General features: G+C 38.4%; 1 protein-coding gene across 2 annotated transcripts in view; it reads right to left on the bottom strand.

The window, feature by feature from the left end:
• Positions 1-24,949, bottom strand: part of GABBR2 (gamma-aminobutyric acid type B receptor subunit 2) — a 474,092-nt gene that overhangs the window by 264,360 nt on the left and 184,783 nt on the right. For both annotated transcript variants that reach the window (XM_071736906.1, XM_071736907.1), the window contains exon 3: positions 20,456-20,626. In XM_071736906.1, coding sequence (XP_071593007.1) covers positions 20,456-20,626 — 171 coding nt within the window. The remainder of the gene's footprint in view (positions 1-20,455; positions 20,627-24,949) is intronic.

Raw genomic sequence — 24,949 nt, 5'->3', positions numbered from 1 at the left:
GTCCCATTCCAGCTCCCTAGATAAGCAGATGATGTGATCCTCCTTAGTATGGTCCTAAAGGAGAAGAGAAATTAAGAAAGTGATAATATCTTTGTGTATCTCTTAGTTTCATATCCTTCCTCCAAACTGCTACTGATTTAATAGATTAATTTTCAGCTTTAAACAGGAAGTGACATGCAAGTGCCTTCATACAGTGTCACGATATAAAAAAGAACCTACTGGAATTCAATGGGACTCTTCACTAATGCTGTTTATCCCAGTGAAAACAGTGATATGCAGGAGCAGTGCAACTGCCTCCATAGAAGCTATGCTGGATTCAAGGGGTACATGGATCAGATAAAGGGTGGAGCCCTTACTATTTATATCTGTGAATTTCATGATGCATAAACATAGTTTCTCATGTCAGGGCTCTCACAAAAACGATTAATGGATTTTCTTGGGTCTATTAATAGAATAAAGGGGTGACAAGAACCTCATTAGATAAGACAGACAGAAAGCATTGTGCTGAAGTTTGCAGTCTCGTGTGGGTATTTCCAAGGTATTTTTCACCGAGGCATAAATGTGCTCTGCTCAATTTTTTAAGCGGCCATCAGGAGCTTTGACCTGTGTAACCACAGTGACATGCAGCAGAGAACTAACCCTAACATGCTCTGGCTCCACAGCAGTGGTCTCTAAATTTTTTTCATCACGCAACCCTATTAGTAAAAATTTTTGATCATGCATCTTCCATGCATGCATATGTATTTTTTAATAAATCATATACCGGTTCTTGCTACTATATTAATATGCTATTTTCATTATAAAGCATTTACAAAAATAGAAATGTAAAAGAATTAGAGTGGTTTAATATCCCTCATTATTTTTTAAAATTTTGGTTTAACACTTAGTGATATAGCAATTTGAAAATCTGGTTCTTACTTTATTTAGATACTTGGTTTTAATAGCTGCTTGCCAAAAATAGTACTCCACAAAGATATGTAGATTCAAATGGATCTACGTTGCTGGCAACAGTAACTAAATCATGTTACTAATTCTTAAGTACCATCCATTAATTACACAAAGGATTTTGCTGAATTTCAGCAATTGGTTCTTCAGAAGATCCTGCAGCTTTATATATTTAACATATAGGTTTAAAACACACTGAAACTTTTGGGAAGATTTTTAACATGCCAGAAAGTTCAGTTTCCATGGTTTTTATCTGTACAGATACGAGACTATTTATTAGGTAACTGTGTTGCATCTTCTTTTGCAAGGGAGCCACAGAACAATCAAAACATTTCCAAACATCTGTTTCCAAGCAGCTCTCTCTATAGCACAAGTTTCTTCTGAAAAGAAGTGACTTTTACACTTGTTAAAGCATCACATTCACATTGAAAAGACACGTGTTCATTTTCTTGAAAATACCTACTGTGAACAGCTTCTTGTTGTCTTGGACAATGTCAGCAAGTTCAGAACACTTGAGTTTTGGTAAAAGAAAAAGATGTAACTTCTTTAAGTTTGACAATTTTCTTAAGCACCTCACCATAATAAAACCAGTGAACCTCTGGGCTACAAAAGATTTTTATGGTCTCCTGATGTCATTACGGAGCATTGTAAATATTCTACTATTTGAAGGCCTTGTTTTTACAAAAGTAACCACCTTGATAACACCTTGCAGCAAGTCAGGCACTTTCAGCTCCAACTTCTTTGCCACAAGAGCCTGACAATGCCTGACACAGTGAAGGAAGTTCACATGTGAAGGCAGCTCTGTAACCTTACCCTGGAATACATTTTTTATTCCAGTCAATGTAGCTACTTGATTAGTGGTTATGCTTACACAGTTTTTCCATTAATACTGCTCTTACTAAAGAAGTTAATCACTGTTGAGAATGTATCGTCTCCAGTGCACCTTTCATTAAGTGGCTCACAAGAAAAGCTCTTCTTTGTCTATTTCATTATTGAAACAGAATCCAGGAACCAGCATAAGATGGAACTTGTCAGAAATATCTATACTTTCACTCAGCAGCATAGCAAATCTCCCAAGCTGTGTGAATTGTTCTACTATTTCTTTTATCAACTGTTTAGCAACCTTTCAACATTTCTGCACATCTCCCAACAACATTTTGTTGACAAAGGAATGGATTTCAGGTTGGCATTATATTGTTTTACACCCCTTGTTTCAGCCACAGGAGCAAAAACAGCTGTTTCCTCAATATGGTATAGCTTTTTGGCTTTGGGTTTTAGGTTATAAGCCTCAGAAGATGCTCTTAGACATTTATCATTATGTTTACTTATGTCCAGTATTGGGCTGAATATCACATGCTTTAAGCATCACTGAAAAAATTGTACAGGTTTGTCTTCATATTCTGGGTGCTTAATTTACAATGTCTTTCTAATCACAACGGCTTCATACACTACCAATAGCTCATGCCACAAGGCACAGTATACCTTTAGGGAGAAGTTATATATCTATAAATCCATATTTCAAATAGTCTTCATGATAATTTTATCTTTTTATTTTTTCACTGTCCTGTCAGTTCTGGTTAGCCTGTCATTGTTTTTACCCATCACATGGCAGGAGGAAACGTGTCAGCTCTGCCATTTTCTTATTTTATGTTCCTGTTCGCATTTATCAGTATAATATTCAATCCACAGTTTCTTTCATGCAGGAATCCTTTTAAGCCACTTGTCCATTTTCTAGTTTTGTAAAAAACTCGATAAAATAATCCATAAATCAACTTAACTGTACTCCTGTAAACTGTTATACATCATAATATTCTAAAAGTGAACAAATGAGTGAGGATGCTGCTGTCAGCCCCTCCATATTGTGGGCTATCTCTTCTTTCCTCAGGGCACCTCAGGAACCCTACATGACCATTGATGTATGGACTGACTAAATACACAGAATCTGAATATTAAGTACTAGTAAAAATTCATTTCTTCCTCTTTTTTTTTTTTTTTGATAAAATTAAATATAATTAGAAGTTCAAATATTTTCTTCCTGCACCTCTAAGATTGTCATGCACGCACCCCAGGGCACTGATCCCCTCATTTGGAGACCACTGCCCTGTTGGGTCCAAAGCCTCATCACAGATAGCTTGGCACCATTCAGAGTTTGCCAGAATCCATCTGGATTGCAGCATGAATTGAAGGCAATCTGTGCCCACCTGCAAAAAGACATACACATATGCTCAAAGTACGTGGAGTCCTTACACAATCCTCTCCCAAGATTAGAGATAGCAAATTCTATCTAGTTTTTCCACTTAAAGCAATGTGAAGAAAAACATCAAAACTTAGAGGAAAACCATAAGACTGATTTGCAATTTGGGAACTAACTGTACAGTAAGAGAGTAAATCGAGTTCTAAAATGGATTAAGACAGAACTGAATCATGATGATACAATCCATACATGATAAATAACCTACTTAAGGAGATTTTCTAACTCCAATCTCTTTAATCTAGCAGACAAAAGTACACAAGATACAGTGACTGGAAGTTAAAGATTAAAAAAGACATGTTTTTTAATGTATATAGCTAGCCACTAGGACAGTAACAAAGAATATAGCAAATTTCCCAGCCTTCTGAAATTCATTGAGCGGGGAGCTTCTGAAAAAGCTCAGTGGAAAAAGGAAGTTTAAAGAATATGGAAGAAAGAATTGACAACTTGGGAAGATTACAAGAATGTTGCAAAAGTATGAGGGGATGAAACAAGAAAAGCCAAGGCCTCTTTGGAATTAAACCTGGTAAGGGATGTCAAAGGGTAAGGGATGACTCTGACATCACTAGGGGATGTCAAAGTCAGCAGGAAGGGGTTCTTTGAGTGTACTGGAGGCAAAAAGAAAACTAGAGAAAATGTATGCCTACTGTTGAGGCAGGTGCCATGGTGACAGAGGATGCAGAGAAGGTGGGGTTACTGAATGCCACCTTTGGTTCAGTCTTTACTGCTCAGGCCAGCCTTCAGGAGTCCAAGGCTTTGGAGGTAAAAGAGACAGTCTTGACAAAGGAAGACATTCCCTTAGTTGAGGAGGATGAAGTTAGAGATCAGTGAAGTAAACTGGATACCCACAAGTCCATGGGTCCTGATGGGATACACCTGCAATGCTGAGGGAGCTGGCAGGAGTCATTGCTGGGCCACTCTCCATCATCTTTGACAACAGGAGAGGTGCCTGAGGACTGAACACAAGTCAGTGCTCTTGTGGCAAAGGTGGCCAATGGCATCCCAGGGTGCATCAAGAAAAGTGTGGCAAGCATCTTGAGGAAGGTTATCCTCCCCTCTACTCATCCCTGGTGAATTCCCATCTGGAACCGTGTCCTGTTCCCTGGCTCCGCAGTTCAAGAAGGACAGGGAACTGCTGTATAGAGTCCAGCACAGAGCCACTGAGATGCTTATGGGACTGGAGAATCTACCATATGAGGAAATGCTGATAGAGCTGGGTCTGTTCAGCATGGGGTAGACTGAGGGAACATCTCATCAATGCTTGCAGATACTGATAAATACTGCAGCCTGTGCAGGATCATGTAGGACCCCGTGCCAGGGGAGGTGACTGCTCCCGAAGCAGCCGCGACTCTGTGTGCAGCCCAGGCTGGAGCAGTCTGTGCCTGAGGGACTGCACCTGTGGGAGGGACTCATGTCGGAGGGGTTGTGAAGGACTCTCTGCCATGAGAGGGACCCCGCGTTGGAGCAGGGGAAGGCTGTGAGGAGTCCTCCCCCTGAGGAGGAAGGAGCGGCAGAAACACCGTGTGGGGAACTGACCCTAAACCCCCCCTGCCCTTCCCCTGTGCCCTGAGGGGGAGGCAGCAGGGAAGGGATCCGGGACTAGGAGGAAGGGATTGGGGGAAGGTGTTAAGATCTGGTCTTGTTTTCTCCTCCTGATACATTAATTTTAATTTTTTCTTTTATTTCTGAAGTTGAGTGTCTGTTTTTTCCTATTACTGTAATTGGGGAGTGAAAACCTCCCTCTCCTTGTCTCTGTTAATGAGCTTTTGGGTGGATTTCCTTCTCATCCCACTGTGGGGGTGAGGGAGCAGAGACCTGGTTGGTACCGGCTGGGCCTGAGCCCTGACACCATCAGTGCTTAGAAATACTTCAAGGGTGGATGTCAGAAGAACAGAACCAGAGTTTTTGCAATGATGTCCAGTTACAGGACAAGGGGAAATGGTCACAAACTGGAACACAGGAGGTTCCACCTAAGCATAGGGAAAGATTTCTTTATCAAAAGGGTGGCAGAGCACTGGAACAGGCTGCCCGAGGCAGTGGCATCTCTGTCTCTGGAGACATTCAGAACCCACTTAGATGCTGTCCTATGCAACCTGTTCTAGGTGAACCTTCTCTGGCAGGGGCGTTAGACTTGATGATCTCCAGAGGTCCCTTCCAACCTTCCTAACATTCTGTGATTTTATGAATACGTGAGAAACAAAAGGATTATACAGATATAAAAATGTAGCAAATTTTTTCAGGAAACCAAGAAAATATCTGAGTTTTAGCTATGGAACGATGATACCATGCTAGAGATAAAAGCAAGCTCTCATATTTTGAGTTTACTGGCATCCACTCTAACAGTCCCAAAACCACTACATTTATTTGCACCTCTGAGTCTCTGTTAGCAAAATGAAAATACCCATATAGCAAAAACAGTAAGTTCTGTTTAACTATTTAAGATCTACAGATGACAAACACTGATGACTTCCATTTCACTGACAGGGACCTGAGCACAAAGCAGTAAACATGATGAACTGGAGCTGTCTGGAATTAAATTATGAAGTCAGCTTTCTTCACAGCAGCGTGTGTGGTGCTGAACTTTGCATCTGTGGCTAAAGCAGGAATCATACTTTCCAAGTGTTTTGACTATTGCTAAACAGTACTTTCACAGGTCCAGGCTTTCTCTCTCTCTCCGCTCATTCCCAAAAGTCAGTAGGCTGTAGAAAAGATGTTGGGAGCAGACACAGCTGAGACAGTTGATCCAAACTGACCAAAGGGATATTCCATGCCATTCATCATCATGCTCGGCAATAAAAGCTCTAGACAAGATTTTTCCATTTTACTACACAACAATGTATTAAAATTGTGTAGTATATAACAGGCTTTTTAATAAAAATTAACAAGATTTATAGTCCAGAGGGAAACGTATCAAGCATTCAGTCTGAACTGCAGAAAACCAGAGGTCTTTCATTCTTACATTAAACTTTAAAAAAAAGAGGCCTTTCATGCTGATTATTGGAAATTTATGTGCATTCCATACTAGTATACAGTTTCATGTTAAATTGACATGGAATTTCTACCATGGCATCAGAGGATCTGGAAGCCTTGTTTAAGGTTACCTGGTTTCCTAATAAATGTGAATCATTTAATTACCACAGACTGCTAAACATTCTTTCAGCAGAAGTGATATTTCCACAAGAAAAAAAAAAACAAAACAATTTAATTGCATTTAACCCTGTTGTTCTTAAGCAAATACATCAAGCAAGTATTAAAACCCCATTATGTTCCATACTTCAGTCAAAACTGCCTGGTTTGTTGGTTTTGACTATTTCCACTAGACTGCAATGGGAATATCTGTCACAACACAGCAATGCTCTACTGTGCTTTTTGGTAAGGGACTAAAGGCAAGGAAGGCCAGAGGAAGTGCTAAGAGGCTAGCATCTGGAAAAGACAGATTAAATGTTGATACATGTGTCCTGTTGTGCTCAGAATTATGGAAATGGTAAATTATGTGCCCATTCCTGAAGCTGAATGGGGTGTTTAATTTTCCCCACTACTTCTAAGCATGTTATAGCACAGATTCTACAGGTTCTGAGCACTTGTAGCCAGACCACTTCACTATCAGCTTTACGGTAGTTTCTGTCTGGACTGCCCCTGAAATCAGAAGAACTGTTCCTTGCAAGAAAAGCAATATTTAACAATGTATTTGTGGAAAGCACTCCTCAAGCTGCTTAGGGCCATCTTCATCTAATCCTTATCCTGACTGAGTGGTAACAAGCTCGGACAGTATCAGCCCTACTCACTTCTCTGAATGCCAAAATCTCATCCAGACTTTCACCCCTCCTGTAGAAGAGATCTGCATGTCCAAGCTGCTCCTTCACAACAGAGAGTGGATCAATCCTCCTCACTCTTTGCCTACCTGATCATAGTCTCCCTCCACTAGTTTAAGTAAGCCAGTGGAAAGCAGTAGAAATCTGGAGAGTATCATCAATTTTTTTTACTACTGAGACACCTTGACTTTGGGTGAGAGTGGCCCATGGGCTACAGAGGAAACTTAGATCCTTAGCTTAGGCTAAACACCACTGCTTAGGTGGCTAATATAACATAAAATGACTCAAACCCACAGCAGCTCCTGTGAGCAAAGGGTGCACTCTACCATGAGGAGTCCATTATGTTGGGATGCTCTCAGCTCTTCGTTACAGCTGAAGCTTTACACAAGTCGTACACCCTTAGTACAGTGAATATTTAAGAGGAATAAGACTGTAGTTTTCTTTACACCTTTATATGAAAGATGGAAAAAGGTCTGTTTTACCCAGCCTATTTAGAATAAATCTTTATCCACTAAAAAAAAAAATTTCCTAAGGGTATTCGTCAACAATATACAGGAATCCTGCCAGAGAAAGGCTCACTCAGAGGTAAAATTAAGAATGTGATGGCATGTATTTTATTTGGAAAAAAATAAACAAACAAGTTACGCAAAGCATTTTAAGGAATCAAAATTTAAGTGTAGCAAGGTGGCCAGGGTGTGGGCATTTCTTTAGTTTTGTATTTGTAGAGCTGCACAAAGGAAATGGCATTCCAAGAGAAGAGAAAAGCTGAAAACAACCAGTTTCCAAGTGAAAGGGTGTTGACAAGTTCTTGTTTTTTGTCCTTGACAAGTATTTTCCTGAGGTGTCTAATATTCAAATAAACAAAATTATCCATAAAACCATGGGTGATGGAATCCATCACAGAAACCTTCACAGCAAATATGTTTTTTCATCACAGCAAGCTGCAGAAGCAAAGAAAAGCTGGTCTGAGGGCAGACCTCAGGACTGACTGCAGAAGACTGACAAGGGTAAGACATAACACGACTGTGTTCCACCAGCACAAGAGCTAACACTTTTGAGATCATTAGACCTGACAGAGGCAAAAAATGAGATTTTTACTAGGCTATAGGCAAATTAGTTTTCTAGTACATAAGGACATCGTGGAGGCTGAAATTTAGAAAATAAAGCTAAAGTGAGGAAAACGACTGGAAAGCAAAAGAAGAGCTAAAGGCTACACAAGATACTGCAGCATATCATAATCAAATTTAAATTCATATATTTCCCTCTTCTCCTTCTCCCAGGCGTACCATTTCAGAGTGATGCAGACAGCCCTACAATCTCTGGCATTACAAGGAGTATAATTTTTCAGTGTAGTCAAAGAAATATATCAGAGCTGGGAACTTTGCAAGCAACACACTGCATGAGCATAGTAATTTGGATTAGTGGTAGCCTAGGGGGTCTCTGAACTCTTACTAATTCTTACTGTGACTATCAGGACTGGGTACAAAACCCTATAGTAAAAATGCAGATTTATATAATTTGCTCTATGCATTTTCAAATAGAGTTTCCTCCTTTATACCTTCCTACTAGTGACTTTAATGCTGGTATAAATTTCTGTTTTGCAGTCATAGAGAGGGATGTCTGTCAAGGTTCAGTGCTGGGACAGCCAATAAACGAATGTCAGATGCTCTCTATTAACCCTTCTCTAGTATGTGAAGAGAAAGAGAATAAAGCATAGCGACTTATGGATTGGAAAGTAAACTGCAATAATAATTACGAAAAGAAAATAATGCAAAATATACATATATATGTACACAAGACCAATATTGCACTCCTGCCAATGATGGTCACATCATCATTAAGCCTGCAGGGCTGCCCCTGCAAAAAATCCTTGATTGGACTCAGCAGCACACAGGACCCGGATTTAGGAGCACAGAAGATTCGGGAACACAGAAGATCGAGAACACAGAAGATCAGGAACACAGAAGATCAGGAACACAGAAGATCAGGAACACAGAAGATCAGGAAAACATAGTTTGCAATCAAAGGCAGAAGAATGGATGGAGTCCACCCAGGCCACAGACAAAGAGAATTTATCCCTCATGATCCCTCAGCTTCATATTGAACTTGATGTGTAGGGGATTGAGTGCATCCTTAGTAAGCTTGGGTCACCTGTCCTTCAGCAAGAACAGTGCTGCAGATTGGACCCAGCTGGAGAAAATTAGGTTTGTTACAGCTCCCTAATCACTTTTATGCTTTCCAGCTGAGCAGGTGGTGCTCCAACCTGGCTCTCCTAAAACTTGTTCTAATTGTTAACTTCAGAAAGTGCAGTCTTAGAAGAGATTTTACTTAAAAGTAAAATCACTAAATAGAAAATTGGTCCTGTTTTATCTGAAACCAGGTCAAGATCTGGAAAAGACACGTGGCCATCTTAATGAAGCTGGGTAATGATGAAAAATGGCTTGGAGGAAATGAAAGGATACACTTTCATTGATAAAGGTGCTGCAACTGGGTTCTGCTGTCCCATGCAGTTTACAATAAATATCTCATACACAGAATCCCTGTAGATAGATGAAGGATACAGTAGATATGGTATATCTCTACTACATGTGACCTCAACAGACAGCAGGATCACAGAAGGGAAGACTTCAAGCTGAAGACATGAAAAGATTAAGAAGAGTTTAGCATGAAGCAACTGGGGAGTGTAAATTCCAGGAGAAATATTTCTACTTCATTCCCACGTGACAGCAAACAAGCCTTGCTGTGCCCTGTGCTCAAAGGCAAGAGAAACTGTGGGGGAGTATGGTTCTAAATTGAACAGGAGGTCTGGTTTGGGGCTGGATTCTTGCTTCTGTAGGAAGGCACAGTTTCAGTAGTTACCATGCACAGCAGACTGATAACTGCAAACCATAGCTCCCTGGCTCCTCTACAAGCACTTTCAGAAATGCATTTTTAAAAAACGTTCTTTTTAATTTACTTAGGAAAAGTAACTGGATCCTAGGCTATGCAACTGAGATTGCCTAACAGTTTACTCTAGTCCTTGATACCTTTTTGTTTTGTCTTGCAAGTTGCATGTGTTCACAGAATATTACTAAGGGAGCTTTGGCCTGTCCATTAGGACCTATTAATGCCATATATCATGTGGTCTCTCATGGTGCAGCATTAGTGTCTCTTAGTAAACCCTGTTTAGATTGGGGATTCAAAATATGTCAGAACAAATCTCAACCATGTCTGTATGCTGCAAACAGAAGCACAAAGATGTTCCTGCTCATGTCACATTACTAACTGTGCATATCTAAAGAATGACTACAACAGTCTCTACAAGAGAAAGACCAACATCTGCTCATTTTTCATCATCTACACAGCTGCCAGCTCAATGGCCATATACAGGCTGAACCCTAAAGAAAGTTTTGTAAGTAAAACCTTCTCTACAACACTACCTTATTCTGTTCTGTAAGCCTCCTCTCTTTAGCACATGTGTAATTTCCAAAATGAACTACAGGGCTTCACCACCCACTTCCCTCCCCCAGAGCAGCGCAGAGCAAATATAAGCATTTCTTGTTATGCATCTGTTTAAGAGCATCTGGACACATTCCTTGTTTTCCACCTACACCAGACCCTTCTGGAATGGGCTGCATTCCCATTTATTACAGTAGCAAAAGTACTTGGAGTTACTGTCAGAAAAGACTGCAGATATCTGCCACTCAGCTGATTAGGGCTCTGTACTGGCAGTAGGCTGATGAGAGTCCGAATTCCTTTTAGAGGATTCAAGGAGACAGGAACAGAAAAAAGAATTTTTACTTTCTTAGAGTGTTCTAGAAGGAGATGTTTAAGTAAAAATATCATACTCTGCACAAGGAGCTTTCTGAGAGAAAGGATAAAACAGCTTCCATTTAGCCTTTGAAGCATAGACAGTAGAACTCTGGAGTCCAGAAAATTATTCAGGGATGTGAGTCTTGTACAGAAGCCCATCTCCATAGCTCCAGAGGAAGACTGGAAAATGGCAGGATTTATACTACATGAAAATCATAAGGCTGACTGTTGGCTATCTTTGTTAGCTCTTTGGTCTGTGCTTTCACCTCTGAATTTCATTTTGGGAATGCATCCAAAAGTGATTTATACACCACTCCACCAATTGTGTGAGTAGGAAGAACAACTAAACTACACAGTTCTTGGCACTAGGAACAAGGAGCCTGAACACTTTCAGAGACCTACCTTCATGAGCCTCCTTAAAGCTTCTTCTAGAATCCAAGCAATTGCAAAGAGCTCTGGAGATGAAGCGGAGACAGCCAGTGGAATAACATTTTTAGTAAATTTAACTACTATTTAACATGCATGTGATTTAGCTTTTGACATTTACAGAAAGGGTTGTCTTAGGTTCTCTTAACTGTATTGATCACAGGCAAAGTTTAGAAGTGGGTGTGCTGGAAGAACTCATGCATTCATTCAGCCTGGAAATACTAATGTAATGTCCAAGTAGCTCATGTGATCTGGACTTAAAAAGAGGCATCTGGCAAAAATCGTTCATAATGAACTTATAACATCTTCAACTGTATCTTCAGTATCATAACATTATGATATATTATGATTATGAAATTTAAGATTGAGATTGACTAATTCTGTATTTTCTAACAAAAAATCTTTTTATTCAGTAAGTTCTCAACAAAGTGATGGAACACATTAAACAAATTGAAAATCTTAACATGCAGAAGGAACTCATGATTACAATTCTGTTCGATTAGATCTAGAAAAGAACAGGGAAAGGAAATTTGTGTTAAGAATGGAGCGTGTCTAAAATCCACAAGAACTTATTACTTAAAGGGATTGCCTGGTACAAGAAAATGCTTGATACACAGATTAAGAAAATCCACACACGGGAAGTCTCTTTCTATGCTGTAGGCTATGAAACATTTCCGAGAACCAAAACTTAAATGTGTAATAAAATATTAAAAGCTACAGCTATAATGTTCCAAAGGGATAGAGTTTAAATACAATTATAATTAATTACAATTTCCATGGTATTGTGATAATTTCTGCAGAGAATAAAGGAAATTAATGAGAACACTCTTTCACAGCACGCAGAAGTACCTAGGTCTACTATGTAGCCCACACTACCTTGGAGGTGAACAAACTTCTCAAGAGCAGAAAATATTTTTCATGCTCCCACCATACAAAATCTGCTCTTTGAGCGATGTACAAGAAGTCTCCTCGAAGTTCCCACTTTTCCAAAGAACATGAGAACAGGGGAAATTACAACCACAGAGTCTAAATCTCTGTAATGGAAATGAAGAATGCAAATGGAAGATGAGGTTTGGACAGCTGAGCTGATTCACTGCACAGTGGAATGGCCACTAAATCAAGTGCAACAGAGTAGGCAGAAGCCTGTGGTTGAGCACAGGGGCAGACAGGACTGCCCCTTTCATCAGCAGCCTGCAGTTAAACGGGAGTAACTAAAACATGAGACTGCACTAGATGCCAAAGTATATGCAGATCAATCTGCCTGCTCCAAATTAACAAAGACTGGCCAGATGTTAACAGCTTCATTCTTATTTCTCTGGGAGACAGCCTGCCTCAGCCATATGCTACTGAGTGAGCCACATAACCAGACTCACTGGAGATCTCCAGTACAACATGGTAGCACGGATAATCAGGGGATGAATGGCACTGCATTAATGACAGGCAGATATCTATGTTTGGGGGATGACTGAGAATATGTGGAAAAAAGAAATCTGACAATAGCATTAATCCTTACCTAGAGTACTTTCCTGTTTTTCTGTGGAGTAAAGTAATAAAATAAAAAGAATGCAGAATTGTGACTCTGTGACACTACATATGTTGTCCTGTGTTTCAAGATTTGAAGTCTAAGAGGGATGACTCTAATGCCTTTTCCTAAATCCTTTTCTGAGGGAAAAGGTATTTCTCACCCTGCACAGGTTCCAGTCTCCTCACATGCCACAAGAGGTTCTGCAACCTGCTGAAACTCAACCCTCAATCATCATTTAACCATCTAAAATCAAGAATGAGTAAGTGAAAAATGGTATAAATTAGGGTTGGATTATATCAGAATAATGCAGACATAATCACAGTTCTTAGAAATATATTAGAGCATTTTAAAAAAGCAAAACAAAACAGAAAAAAAAAAAAAACAGTAAATAAATGTATCCATGAACAGACAACACTGAACAAAACACAAGAACACTTAAAAATTGTTCACATATCCTGAGCTAATTTTAGCTTTAGTCATTTAGAGTGCAAGTGATAGAAAATAGATAAATTATTTAAATTGAAGCCAAGGAAATTTAGTTAGCCAATGCTAACTTCAAGCACTTTAACATCTGCTCCATCTTCTTCATTTTAGGCCTTGTGGATTACCTTTCATAAAGAATGGATTCTGTTCCTGTACTCCTCTGGGAAGATTCATCATTCCAAAGGACATTCCGTAAATTTTGTCAGATTTAATTTTAAGCTCTTAGCAATCAAGACTCTGAATTTTGATAAATTATTTTGGAAATAGTTACTTCAATGAAGTGAGCTTATTCTATTCTGATGTGGACAATATCACATGCTCCTACTACTCATCTACATCATGTGCATAACTGTGTCCCTTTTAAAATTTATCACTGCACTATCGATTTTAATTTGAAAATATCCTCCAATTGCCTGATGAATGGAAGATAATTAGATACCAAATCAAAACTACAGTGCTGGGGAAATTCTTGCAAGTTAAATCACTGTTTAGAATAATTTTTCATCCTTCTATTATCATTTTGTAAAAAAAGCAAGCCCTAAAAGCATAGCAAAACCCAAGACAGAACTAGGACAATACTGTGGGATAAGCAATAAAACTGCAGTGTGCAACACTAGCATCTGTTACAACAAATACTGTCTTGAAATATTTTTTTCAATATAGTCTAAGTAGGATTTATTTTATTTGAGTCTGGATTAGTCCTGATTTCAGTAAAAGTGATGATTTTTATATCAGATCCATTAGGAAGCTACTTAACTATACAATTTCTCAGCCACGACATACGAGAGGTAAAGAAAATACTGATTATTCCATTCCTTTATCTTGCATTGCAAATATCAACCAACCACACATGCATAGTACAATGTTTAAACATCAGTGAATGGTGAGGAGTACTCCAAAAAGTTACAAAGTTTGATTTGGTTTTGTTCAAGACACCTGAAGTTCAAAAATGAATATATAGGGTGATAGTGAAGAGTTAATCTTCAGTGCAAGGTGACACAACCATAGAATACCACTGTATAGATCTAATTCTCTGCAAGATGATGTTGTTGTAGCCTCTTTTTGTTTGGTTGGTTTTGAAAGCTAAAAAAAATTCAAAAACTTATTAGGAAACAGAAGAAAAAGGTGAAAAGCATCAGGAAAGTACTGCTGTCATAAGAAAAAAAAATTTTCTAGCACAGATGACATTCACATAAAAGGCCAAAAAGACACTTGCACATGCCCCTCAGTAAATTACATCAAGGGACCACCTATATTTTATATGTGTAAATGCCTTCCTGTCAGATTCTGACATCTCTTACTGAAAGAAACATCACACACTCATCCGTTTTGAATTTCTGCAGTGATTCTTCCCCCTTAAACCACTTGCAAACATCAGCAAAGATACAGTTTCCCATTTATAGGAAGTGGTATTAACAGAAGTCACTTTCACAGACTGCCTTTCTCTCTCATATTGTATCCACTTGAATCATGGAAAAACACAATTAATTATAAGACAGAACGAGGGAATTCATTCTGCTCTGCAAGCTCAAGAGAATTTGATGTTGCTCCTAAGATTTTGCTGCAGAGTCAGACAAGAACAGGGAATAAGGAAATGTGAAGGAAGATCTCAGACACACCTGTGCCTGTAGATCTGCTTTGCAGGATAATTTAGAAACCACAAGGAGGACTGATTTTCGATATTTCTGTTAATCAAACACACTGGAATGATCTTTGGGAAAAGAAGATTGGGGCTTCATAAGATCAGGAACCTGAATTAGGAAAACAGCCAAGCAAACAAAAATTCTTTTCTTCATAATGTATATAGTTGAATTAATAACAGACTATGTCAACAGCATTTTTTACATCAGTAATACACAGCTTTCAAGGTATACATCCAAGCTTGGTGGAAATTTGTTTTGTTTTGCTTTGTTTTTTAAACCCTTGAAAGAAAAATAAAACCACCTCTGTTTGATATAGTATGTATTTCAACAAATGCTTAAATAATATTTAAGGCCATATTGAGGCATCTCAAGCATTCTTCAAACACAGGGAATAAAATTGACTATGTCAGTAACTGTCCAGTAACAATTAAAACATCACTGTTGCCTAAAACCCTTCAAATTGGCATTCCAAAGAAGGTCTAATAACTTGTTTTATTTTCAGTTGCTTTTTCTATATCATTAAATACTGTTCAGAAGTTATCTGCTTATTTTGTTTTGACTTGCAATGGTTTAACTCTGAGTAGGCAATTCAACCAATGACAGATGCTCTCTATTAATCCCCCTCTCCTCCCTGATAGAGAAAGGAGGCAGTAAGGGAGAGAGACTCACAGACTGGAAACTAAACTACACAGCTTTAATGAAACAGTAATGATGAAAGAAGAAAAAATATTAAATATATAAAAACATACACAAAAGTGATATGACATTCCTCCTCGCCTCCCCCCAGTAAGACTCACATCATCACTGAGGCTGCAGGGCAGGCCTGGAGAAGTCTCAGGATGCACTCGTGGAGTAGGAACATACAGATTAAGGAGGGCAGGGATTGGGACCACAGGCAAAGGAATAGAGAGAATCTTCCCAGGATGCCAGCCATGGGCAAAACAAGAAGAGAAGATGAAGGAGCTTGACACTTGTGATCTTTCAAATTTATACTGAATATGATGCTTATGGGATGGAATACTTGGTTTGGTCAACTTTGGTCACCTGTCTGGTCCCATGCCCCCTAAAGGAGGGTGTGACCCCTTTATTCCCTTTCTGATGCACAAGATGTTCATCAGAACCAATCAGTAGCCTTGGTTCTGCACACCATTCTTTAGTTCTAACTATAAAGATTGAGAGTTATCAGTCCTAGAAGCAGTCACTGAGAAACTTGCTGATAATTTCAGCAAGTGCAGCTACTTAGCAGAGACTTATCTGGAAGCAAAATAACAAGACAGAAAATCAGTTCTTTCCTGCCCCAAATCAGGACATGACTATAGTAACCTATGTCAGGAGCAGATTGCTCCTTCTCCAAAAGCAGCTGAGAGGATGGAAATGGGAAAAATTCCTGGGTGGAAGTAGGAGGAGAAAGACATAGCAGAAAGAGATCGTTTCATTGTGTTAATGGACAAAAATATTGAACCAGTAAATGGAAAAGGAGGAGGGGCAAGAGATGCTCCAGGTGCTGGAGCAGAGATTCCTCTGTAGCTCATGGTGAAGACCCTGGTGAGAGAAGTTGTCCCCCTGCAGCCCATGGAGGTCCAGGGTAGAGCAGGGCAGATATCCACCTGCAGCACATGGAGGACCCCATGATGGAGCAGGAGTCCAAGGATGCCCAAAGGAAGTTGTGACCCTGTGGAGAGTCCCTGCTGAAGCAGGCTCCTGGCAGGACCTATGGTCCCATGGAGAGAGGATCCTGTGCTGGAGCAGGTTTGCTGACAAGACTCTTGACCCCATGGGGAAACCATGCTAAGCAGTCTGTTCCTGAAGGATTGCACCCCATGGAAAGGACCTATGCTGGAACAGTTTGTGAAGAACTGGAGCCTGTGAGAAGGACTCACATTGGAGAAGTTTGTGGAGGATGGTCTCCTGTGGGGGGACATCAGGCTGGAGCCAGGGAAGAGGCTCCCTTCCTCCTTCCCCTGAGGACGGAGCAGCAGAAACATGTGATGAGCTCACCACAACTCCCATTCCTTGTCCCTGTGTGAAGTTGAAGTTCCCAGGAGTGAAGTTGAACCCAGAAGAAGGGAGAGGTGAAGGAAAGGTATTTTAAGATTTTATTTCTCATTACCCTACTTTGATTTGATTGATAAGAAATTAATTTTCCCCAAGCTGAGTCAGTTTTGCCTGTGACAGTAACTGGTGAGTGATCTCTCCCTGCCTTTATCTCTACCCATAGGAGTTTTGTTACATTTTTGTCCCCTGTCCAGTTGAGGAGAGGAGTGAGAGCAGCTTGGTGGGCACCTGGTGTCCATCCAGAATCAAAAAATTTAAAGGTTTCAGTTTTCCTGCTCTCCTTCTTTCCTCTCTGTGTCTTTTCCTGTATTTTTCTTTGACTCTGCGTGCCACATCTCCTATCTTCTTTCTGCCTCTCTTTTCTACTTTTCTGCTTTAAAAGCTGAAGGTACAGGACTCCTTTTAAGATGAAATCGCTGGGTGCTATTCAGAGCTTTCAACTTAAACATTGCTGTCATCTGGTAAATTGGATGCTTCCAAGCTCATTCTTGGAGAAAAAGTAATGCTTTCCTTGCTGCCCTAAAACCTCCTGGCAACTGGGATGGAGAGTGGCAATCTCTGCTCTTCTGTCTTCCCCCAGAAGCCAAAGACTGTAATCACACCTTGAAGTCTGCACAACATATATCCACAGCCATCAAAACCTGGCACCTTAAGCTTGTTTTCTGGCTGAAGTTTGAAAGGTCACTAGATATCTTTTCTTTTCCCTGCCTAATCCCTCTCAGCCCCTCAATAACTCTCACTGGATCTCCTTATCAAGTGACTTCTTGTCAGAACTGACCATTAAGTCAGATCCTAGTTGCAGACTTCACAGTGAAAGAACAAGGCTACAACAAATAATGCTAAGACTTCTGTCCTGCTTTCTTTAGAGAAACAGACAACTACTTTGAGATAGATTGCTTATTTACTAGCTGCTTTTCTTTGAAACCACTTTCTCTATTCCACTATTACATTTTCTGGGGTGAGAACTGGAATTTATAGATGTTAATTGATTTTGATTTAAATAAACAGACCCTGACAACCTGCTGGGTTTTAAAGCAGACGTTGCTGTACAAGATGCAGCACAACCTTACAACAAATCCTAAAAGTTCTAATCACATCAGCCCAAAATAGTGATATTTTGTCCATTGCTTCACTTTAGTTTTTGTCACCAAAGCTTATTTTTAGCTTATTAAACTCAATTAAGATTGTGCTAGAGCCACAAGAGAAAATGTTTTATCTTTTATTTTTCATATTGTTAAATCCATTCCATTGGCTTACTGCACACTTCTCATTTCTTCTGTCTTTTTGAAATGCCACCTACACTGACAAAATTACATTAGGAGTTCTCAATATTTCCAGGAAGAAGCAGAGAAATCATATAAAAAGATGACTGTTAAGAAGTACAGAAAAACAAAGAGTCACTTGAGACATCACAATTTAACTTGTTTTAAAAACAATCCCAGACGTGGTACTCACTGGGAAGGAAATACATATTTGTAAAGTTCTAGAAATATCATGAATATGCCACCAAATGTGAAGTTAAAAAGCTGTTTCACTGAATTTAAACATGACAGGGGAGCATAAAAGGAACAACTGAAAACAGTCTTGAGGAAGTGTTCTGTGACAAAACAAGCAAATGAGAATCCCTCTTAGTGCACCAATGCAACCAGGTGCCCACTTTTGGTGAAAATGGGAGCCATTTGGGTGTTCATTGTAGTGTTCCCCAATCTTCCTCTGGAGGTCTCCTGCCTAGATAACCATTCTCTGTTAAGAGTTGATTATTTTAATAGAGCATTTTATGCTTTTTCACTTACATACTGCTTATATTAATTCCTTTCTCTACTTCCCAAGATGATTTGGAAACCTAATCCTGTCCTCTGCAAAGTGCTTGTAGCTTTTCCCAAGTAGGTATCAGCTTCAGATTTAATAAGCATTTTCTCTAACCCATTATCTAGAGAAAACCTTATCTCTTTCTAGAGAAAATCACTTGACAGAATCCCATCCTTCTTATTTGACAGTGAACCACTGATAACTATTCTTAGAAATTACAATTCCAAGCCAGTGAAGAATAAAGCATATCATAATTTTTTGCTACTTTAGCATTTTATTTAGCATTAATTTTAAGAACAAGTATTCAACTGATATGACATCAATAAACCTTGGAGGTAGAAATTTGTTAAAAGACCACTTTTACATTAACTTCCTCACCATCTAACCATCTAATTTATATTATCATTCCTCACCAAAGTTTCTCTACTTTTCTTTAGGAACATCTTTAATATTTCTTAATTCATAAAATATTTCACTTATTACCTACCCCACTCTCCTTGAGACCTGTGGTCTTGTCATGGAAGGAAATTAGATTGCTTTACATGATTGATTCTTGATAAATCCATTTTGGCCACCGTTTAGCATCTTTTTATCTTCTGGGTGATTCCAAACAGATTATCTGCTCAAGTGTCTTTCCAGGAATTAAATTTAGGCTGACTGTTCTGTAATTCCCTGGGTCTTTATGTGGTTTTTGGAAAGACACAAAGGTTTCTTCCTGCCCCCAACAATTCACTTATTATCTTTTAATTCTCAAAGCTCAGAAGGGAAGACTCTAAGATTTCTTAAGTACTCCACAGTGAATTAATTGTGCCAGACAATTTGAAAATATCTGGCTCATCTAAGCATACCCCAATCTATTTTAATTATGCTTATCTTCAGAACAGTCAGCCTTTTTTTAATGAATGCTGAGGAAGGAAAAAAACAAAACAAAACAAAAAAAACCAACCAACCACAAAGTTGGCATGCTCCTACTACTTTTGCCTCTCTGTCAATTAATGGGCCAACTTTTTCACTTGTCTTGCTCTGATTCATTACTTATAGGATGTTTACTATTGTTAAAACCATGCCTAGGGCACTTGGCTCACACTTTGTTTCAGTTTCTGTGACCAAAATGTTGCTCAGCTTGAAACTCAGAAGATTTAGGGGATGCATAGTATGTGATCCTATCAGTTCTGGGGTCTCAGTTATTTCTGTCTCAGTAAGTTCCTTCAATATGCTCCTACAGCTCTAGAGTTAGTAGATTCAGTTGTTCAGTGTTCAAACTGATCAGACCAGTGCTTATAATACATTAAAGGAAGACCATGAAATTAGATTTATTCTCTATTTTATGTCAACCAGTGTCAGGGTAAAAGCCTTCTTCAAAAATCATACACTTTGCCACGTTAAAAAGTATAAAGGAAACTGCTAAGAAAAGTGTTTTGGTTTTTGTTTTGGTTTTCTCCTTGGGTGTTATGATCTTGGTGCAAGAAAACAGTCAAGGGAAAGCGTACATATTTTTTTCTACAGAAAAAAAAAAAAAAAAAAAAATCAAAAAAGCCCCAGAAGGGAAATAAGTTTAATCAGTACAGCAAATGTAACCTAGCAAAACAAATTCAAACAAGACTGAAACAGTGGGTCTGTTTTTTTACTTAACTGCTGTTAATGAAGGAACTAGCTCCTTGGAAGACTGATATTAATAGCTCTCTCTGTGTACTAGCAATTAAGGAAATCTTACCTCAGAGAATCTTTGTACATCCTGGGTTAAAGTTCCTACTCTCTTCCACTGATAATATTTGAGTAACTTCAAAATTGCCGGATTCACTGCATTGTCAGATGGCACCGTCCGGAAGAAATAAGGATATTTTTTCTTATCAGCCAGCTCTGGGGTTGTTGCTGCAAATGAAAGCTGAAAAAAATCAAACAAAAAAAATGAAAGTCATGATAAGTCACCTAACAGCCAGAAGAAAAATTTTGCTCTTAGTGCAATAAGCACAATCTCCACACTGTGGCTGTGTAGAGAATTGTAATCATCACAAAGCTTGGAAGTCCTACCAGCATCCTTTGATTAAATTTACTTTGAAAGTAACTGTTAAAATACCTTCAATTCTATAAACCAGCCCCCACAAAAATAGACCAGGGAATCTTCAAAGTCAGTGGTGTGAAATTCTCTGTTTAAGACCATACATCTTACACACTGCACAGAGCAAGAAGCTTTAACAAAGTAAATTTCTATGATGAATTCCCCATCACCTTCCTTCTATGTTTCCTTTGTAAAAGCTGAGAATTGTTCCAAGGGGAAATTCTCAGACTCTTATATTTCATCTTTGAATTAGAGTGAACTTCTAGTAGCACCTCTTCTTATCTTAGAGTAATAAAAAAAAATGGTAACATATGAGAGAACCATTATGGCAGCCAAAGCTGTAGCTCAGAAGTTTAGCTGGCTACCAGTTTCTTCTGCTGAAGCAGCCTGTGATTTGTACTATCAAAGGGGATTCAGTGGCTAATATCACACATCTTAAAACACCAGAATTTGAGCAAACACACACACACACAAAAAAAAAAAAAAACAAAAAAAAAAACAAAAAAAAAAACCACCAGAAAACTTCACTGACTTCTTCTGCCTGAGTCAAAGGAAGCATCTTTTGATGTATTCAATTCTATATTTTTGTGAATGGTTTTCAGGGAGTGTTATGAAGGAAATGCCTACATATTCACTTTCTGTTCCAAAGATACTTGTGGTTACTTCCTCAAGTATTTTTAGGTTGCTAGAAATGTGTTTCTCAAGTTTTATTTCCAGCCTTACATAGATGTTGAGTATATTTTATAGTACCAATTTAATGCAAATTGCCTGTTGAAAAAGAATATAATACTGTTTTCTAAGTATTTCAAACTCAATAAACAGTCAGAAGTTGTAGGTGAATTCAGACCTATATAGGTACATGCAACCATAGTATTAAGTTTACGCTTTCTTAAATCAATCATTCAGTACATTTAGGCTAGAAACAGTCTTTCAAAATTCAAAACAATTTTCATCTGAAACAATAGTTCTAACTTTTTCGTTGCATTTCTAAAATCTATATTCATAACATATTGAATATTACAACCTCCTCAGCCTGAATATATTTTGTTTTCGTTAATTAAACTACATTTTGTTAATGAAACCAAAACGGCTGTGTGTGTAACTTGATAATTTCTACTTCACCATTCAAAAAGAGATGGTTCTCTTCATCAGTCCTTGGCTACAGGGGATTTTTAAGAAGTTCTGCTGACAGTAGTCTAAGATAAAATATTTTTAATATAGCAATTGTTCTTCTATTAGATTTTATTTTAAAAATACAATGCACTGTTATGGGATACTGTGGACTTGATTTTCCATACAATATTGTTTGGCTTACTTAGAACTTCATTACATTGAGAAATCATCAGTGAGTTTTCAAAGAACTGATTTCAAGGGGAAAAAAAATGAAAGTCTGCCAGGTAGAGCTACCCAGATTTTCTGTCTAGCCTTGTAATGCTGAACATCCTTCATCCACTGCACAATGAAAGTGGAAATAAGGACCTCCATCTCTGTCTGAGTAAGAGAAAATCTGAATTTAGAATGCTAGGATGGAGAGGAATGCCTCTCAGCAGCCTGTCTGCTTGCAGCCTGGTGACTGCAAAGGACTGCTTTTCAACTTATTATGGGTTTGGATTGAAAGTAATTTGATTGACCAGTAAGAAAAAGAAGCAAAAAGCAATGCTGGAGTAACAGTGGTGAAAAGCAACATCAGGAAGGTTCACCTAACTCAGATTCACAGATTGAATGGTAATTTTTTTTTATAAACCGAAAAATCCTTAGTTATGAGCAGATGTGAGCTGGCTTTAGGGTGAGGATCTGAGATACAAGCTTTTGCATTTTATTGACTTACACAAAATATCTAAATTAAGATCCAAATTGCCCTGGGAAACAATGAAGCAAAGCCTTAGCTCTCTCTATTGATTAAATAAAGATGAAGTAGATACATAACTTAGATTTCTCAGCCATGTAAAATGAGACAAATCTAGGTTTTTATGTAATACTAATGACACCTGATTTACAAAAGAACATTCCTCTTAAATTTCTTTTTGAAGAACGGTTTTATTAAATATAAATGGGGAAAAATTCATGGTCTGAAAATTCTTGGAATGCAGGATATGTTCAGAGGCCTTTCTTTCAAGCATCACATGTACCATGGCTGGTCTCATTCTGCATCACTTTGCCATTTTAATAAGACACTCATGAGAGATGGTTTAACAACCTGAAAGAGTTATGTCTGTCTGGTTTTTTGTGGGCTTTTTTTTTTTTTTTCTTTTCCCAAAATTTTCCATATGAGAGCCTAGGGACATGGTATAAACTTAACCCAACAATCACTACCTCTCACTATTGTGCTTTGAGAGAGATAAGGAAGGAGAAAGAAGAAGAGAAAACACATTAAATTTTTAAAAATTGTAATGAAAAGTTCATGGTGATACATAAATTGACAGTGTAGGTTTACTGGAAAAGTATGTGAAGTAGCATGGCTGTATAGAAGTATCAGTAAAATATTCATAACAGAAACTTTAAATTATGTGAAAAAACAAATAAGGTCACAACACAGTCCACTCTCATAAACACTGAGATGATAAAGCCCTTGTTAACTGAAAATAAATCCTCTGTATTTTAGGACTGAATTTGTTATTCATTGCTGATTTGAAACTTGAAATGGCAAACGTTTCAGTTTCTTCACTTCATTCTACAGTACTGAAAGCCACAGAAATCTGTTTTTTTTTTAATAGGAATTTATTGTTGTAATTTCTATTTAGTCAAAATTCTGGATGAATGGCAATCCTACTCCTCATATAACTCTTGGCAAATCATAAACATATTATTTTTCACTACTCTGTTTTCAGAATATACATATTCATGTGTTGCTAAAATAAATTGTCTCAGGTGTTACATAGCTGCCTCTCTGCAGAAAGGAAGAGAGATAAAGAAGTTAGAAGCAGGTTTGTAACTCAGCAATAAATGCCTGTGGGGTGTATGATTCCATTCTTTCACAGAAAAATTATTTTACATAACTGCTAAAGGTGATGACCAAAAGACAAACTTTAGGAAGGATGAAAGATAGGAAAATGTTTCTTTTTTTTCAAATTGATATAAAATGGAAGGCACGGTGGAAATACAACAGGTGAGAAATGGTAATTGTGTATGGTGCTTGTGTACATATGCGTATGTAGATCTAGAGAAAAACAAAATAATTCATATATATGCTTTATATATCAGGTTGAATAATGTAATAAAAATGAACCTACTTCTCAGGCCCTCCCTGAGAAATCCTTGTTTAGAATATCTGTTTTGATACAATCTGCAAGCAACCATTTCTGAAGTTAGAATGAGTGTATCTGAGGAAAAATACATAACCTATGACTCAGATGAAGATTTCAGAGGTGAAACAGAGTTTAAAACTTTTAAATAGACAATAAAATCACATTTACAATTGAAGTAAGAATATTAACTCTAGTGCAAAATGGGAATCAAATAGACCAAAGCATTGAAAAACAAATGTTTGTTTCTTCATAAAAGCCATAAATTAGTAAAAGTACTGCAGCCTTAATATCACAATCAATTCCACTCAAATTCTAAAATGGAAGACTACTAACAGCTAAAACGCAGCATTTGACTTTAAATGATCCCTATTGCTTGTGTCATCACTACATAGATGTATTACAGCTTCCAGAGTTTTGTTGGAATGCATTTTGCCTGCATCTGTCAAGGAAAAACAGTTCTGATGCTTGAAAGAATGAGTCAGGAGTCAGTATGAAAGGAATCAGTGCAAAGGACTTTCAGACACATCACCTGAAGCTGATGTCCTTATACACCTGGCTTATTGTGGGGTTGTCCCTGTAACGTACCCCACAGAACACAGGGGAGCAGGAGCACAGCTTAACCACAAAGGTCTGTACAGGGTGCATGCAAACCAATATTTCAGACCAAGTCCCAGCCCCACTGAAGTTAGGGTCAGAACTTCCACCAGCTTCCTCAGAGCCCCAGCTTCAAACCTGTGATGCGAGCACACGGAAAACAGACTTGGAAAGGGAAATTTAACCACACAGGTGGAATTGTAGCTCTGTGGGTCATCCTGACAAGCTGCAGTATGCCTAGGCCCACATCTGTACATGTGTAGAGTCTTCTGTTTGAAAGATAAATAGCTCGAGAGAGAGAGCTGAGCAT

The sequence above is a fragment of the Heliangelus exortis genome, chromosome 2 (genome assembly GCF_036169615.1).
Source record: "Heliangelus exortis chromosome 2, bHelExo1.hap1, whole genome shotgun sequence".
Taxonomy (NCBI): domain Eukaryota; kingdom Metazoa; phylum Chordata; class Aves; order Apodiformes; family Trochilidae; genus Heliangelus; species Heliangelus exortis.
The sequence above is the reverse complement of the archived record's forward strand: the minus strand, read 5'-3'. Positions and strand labels throughout refer to the sequence as shown.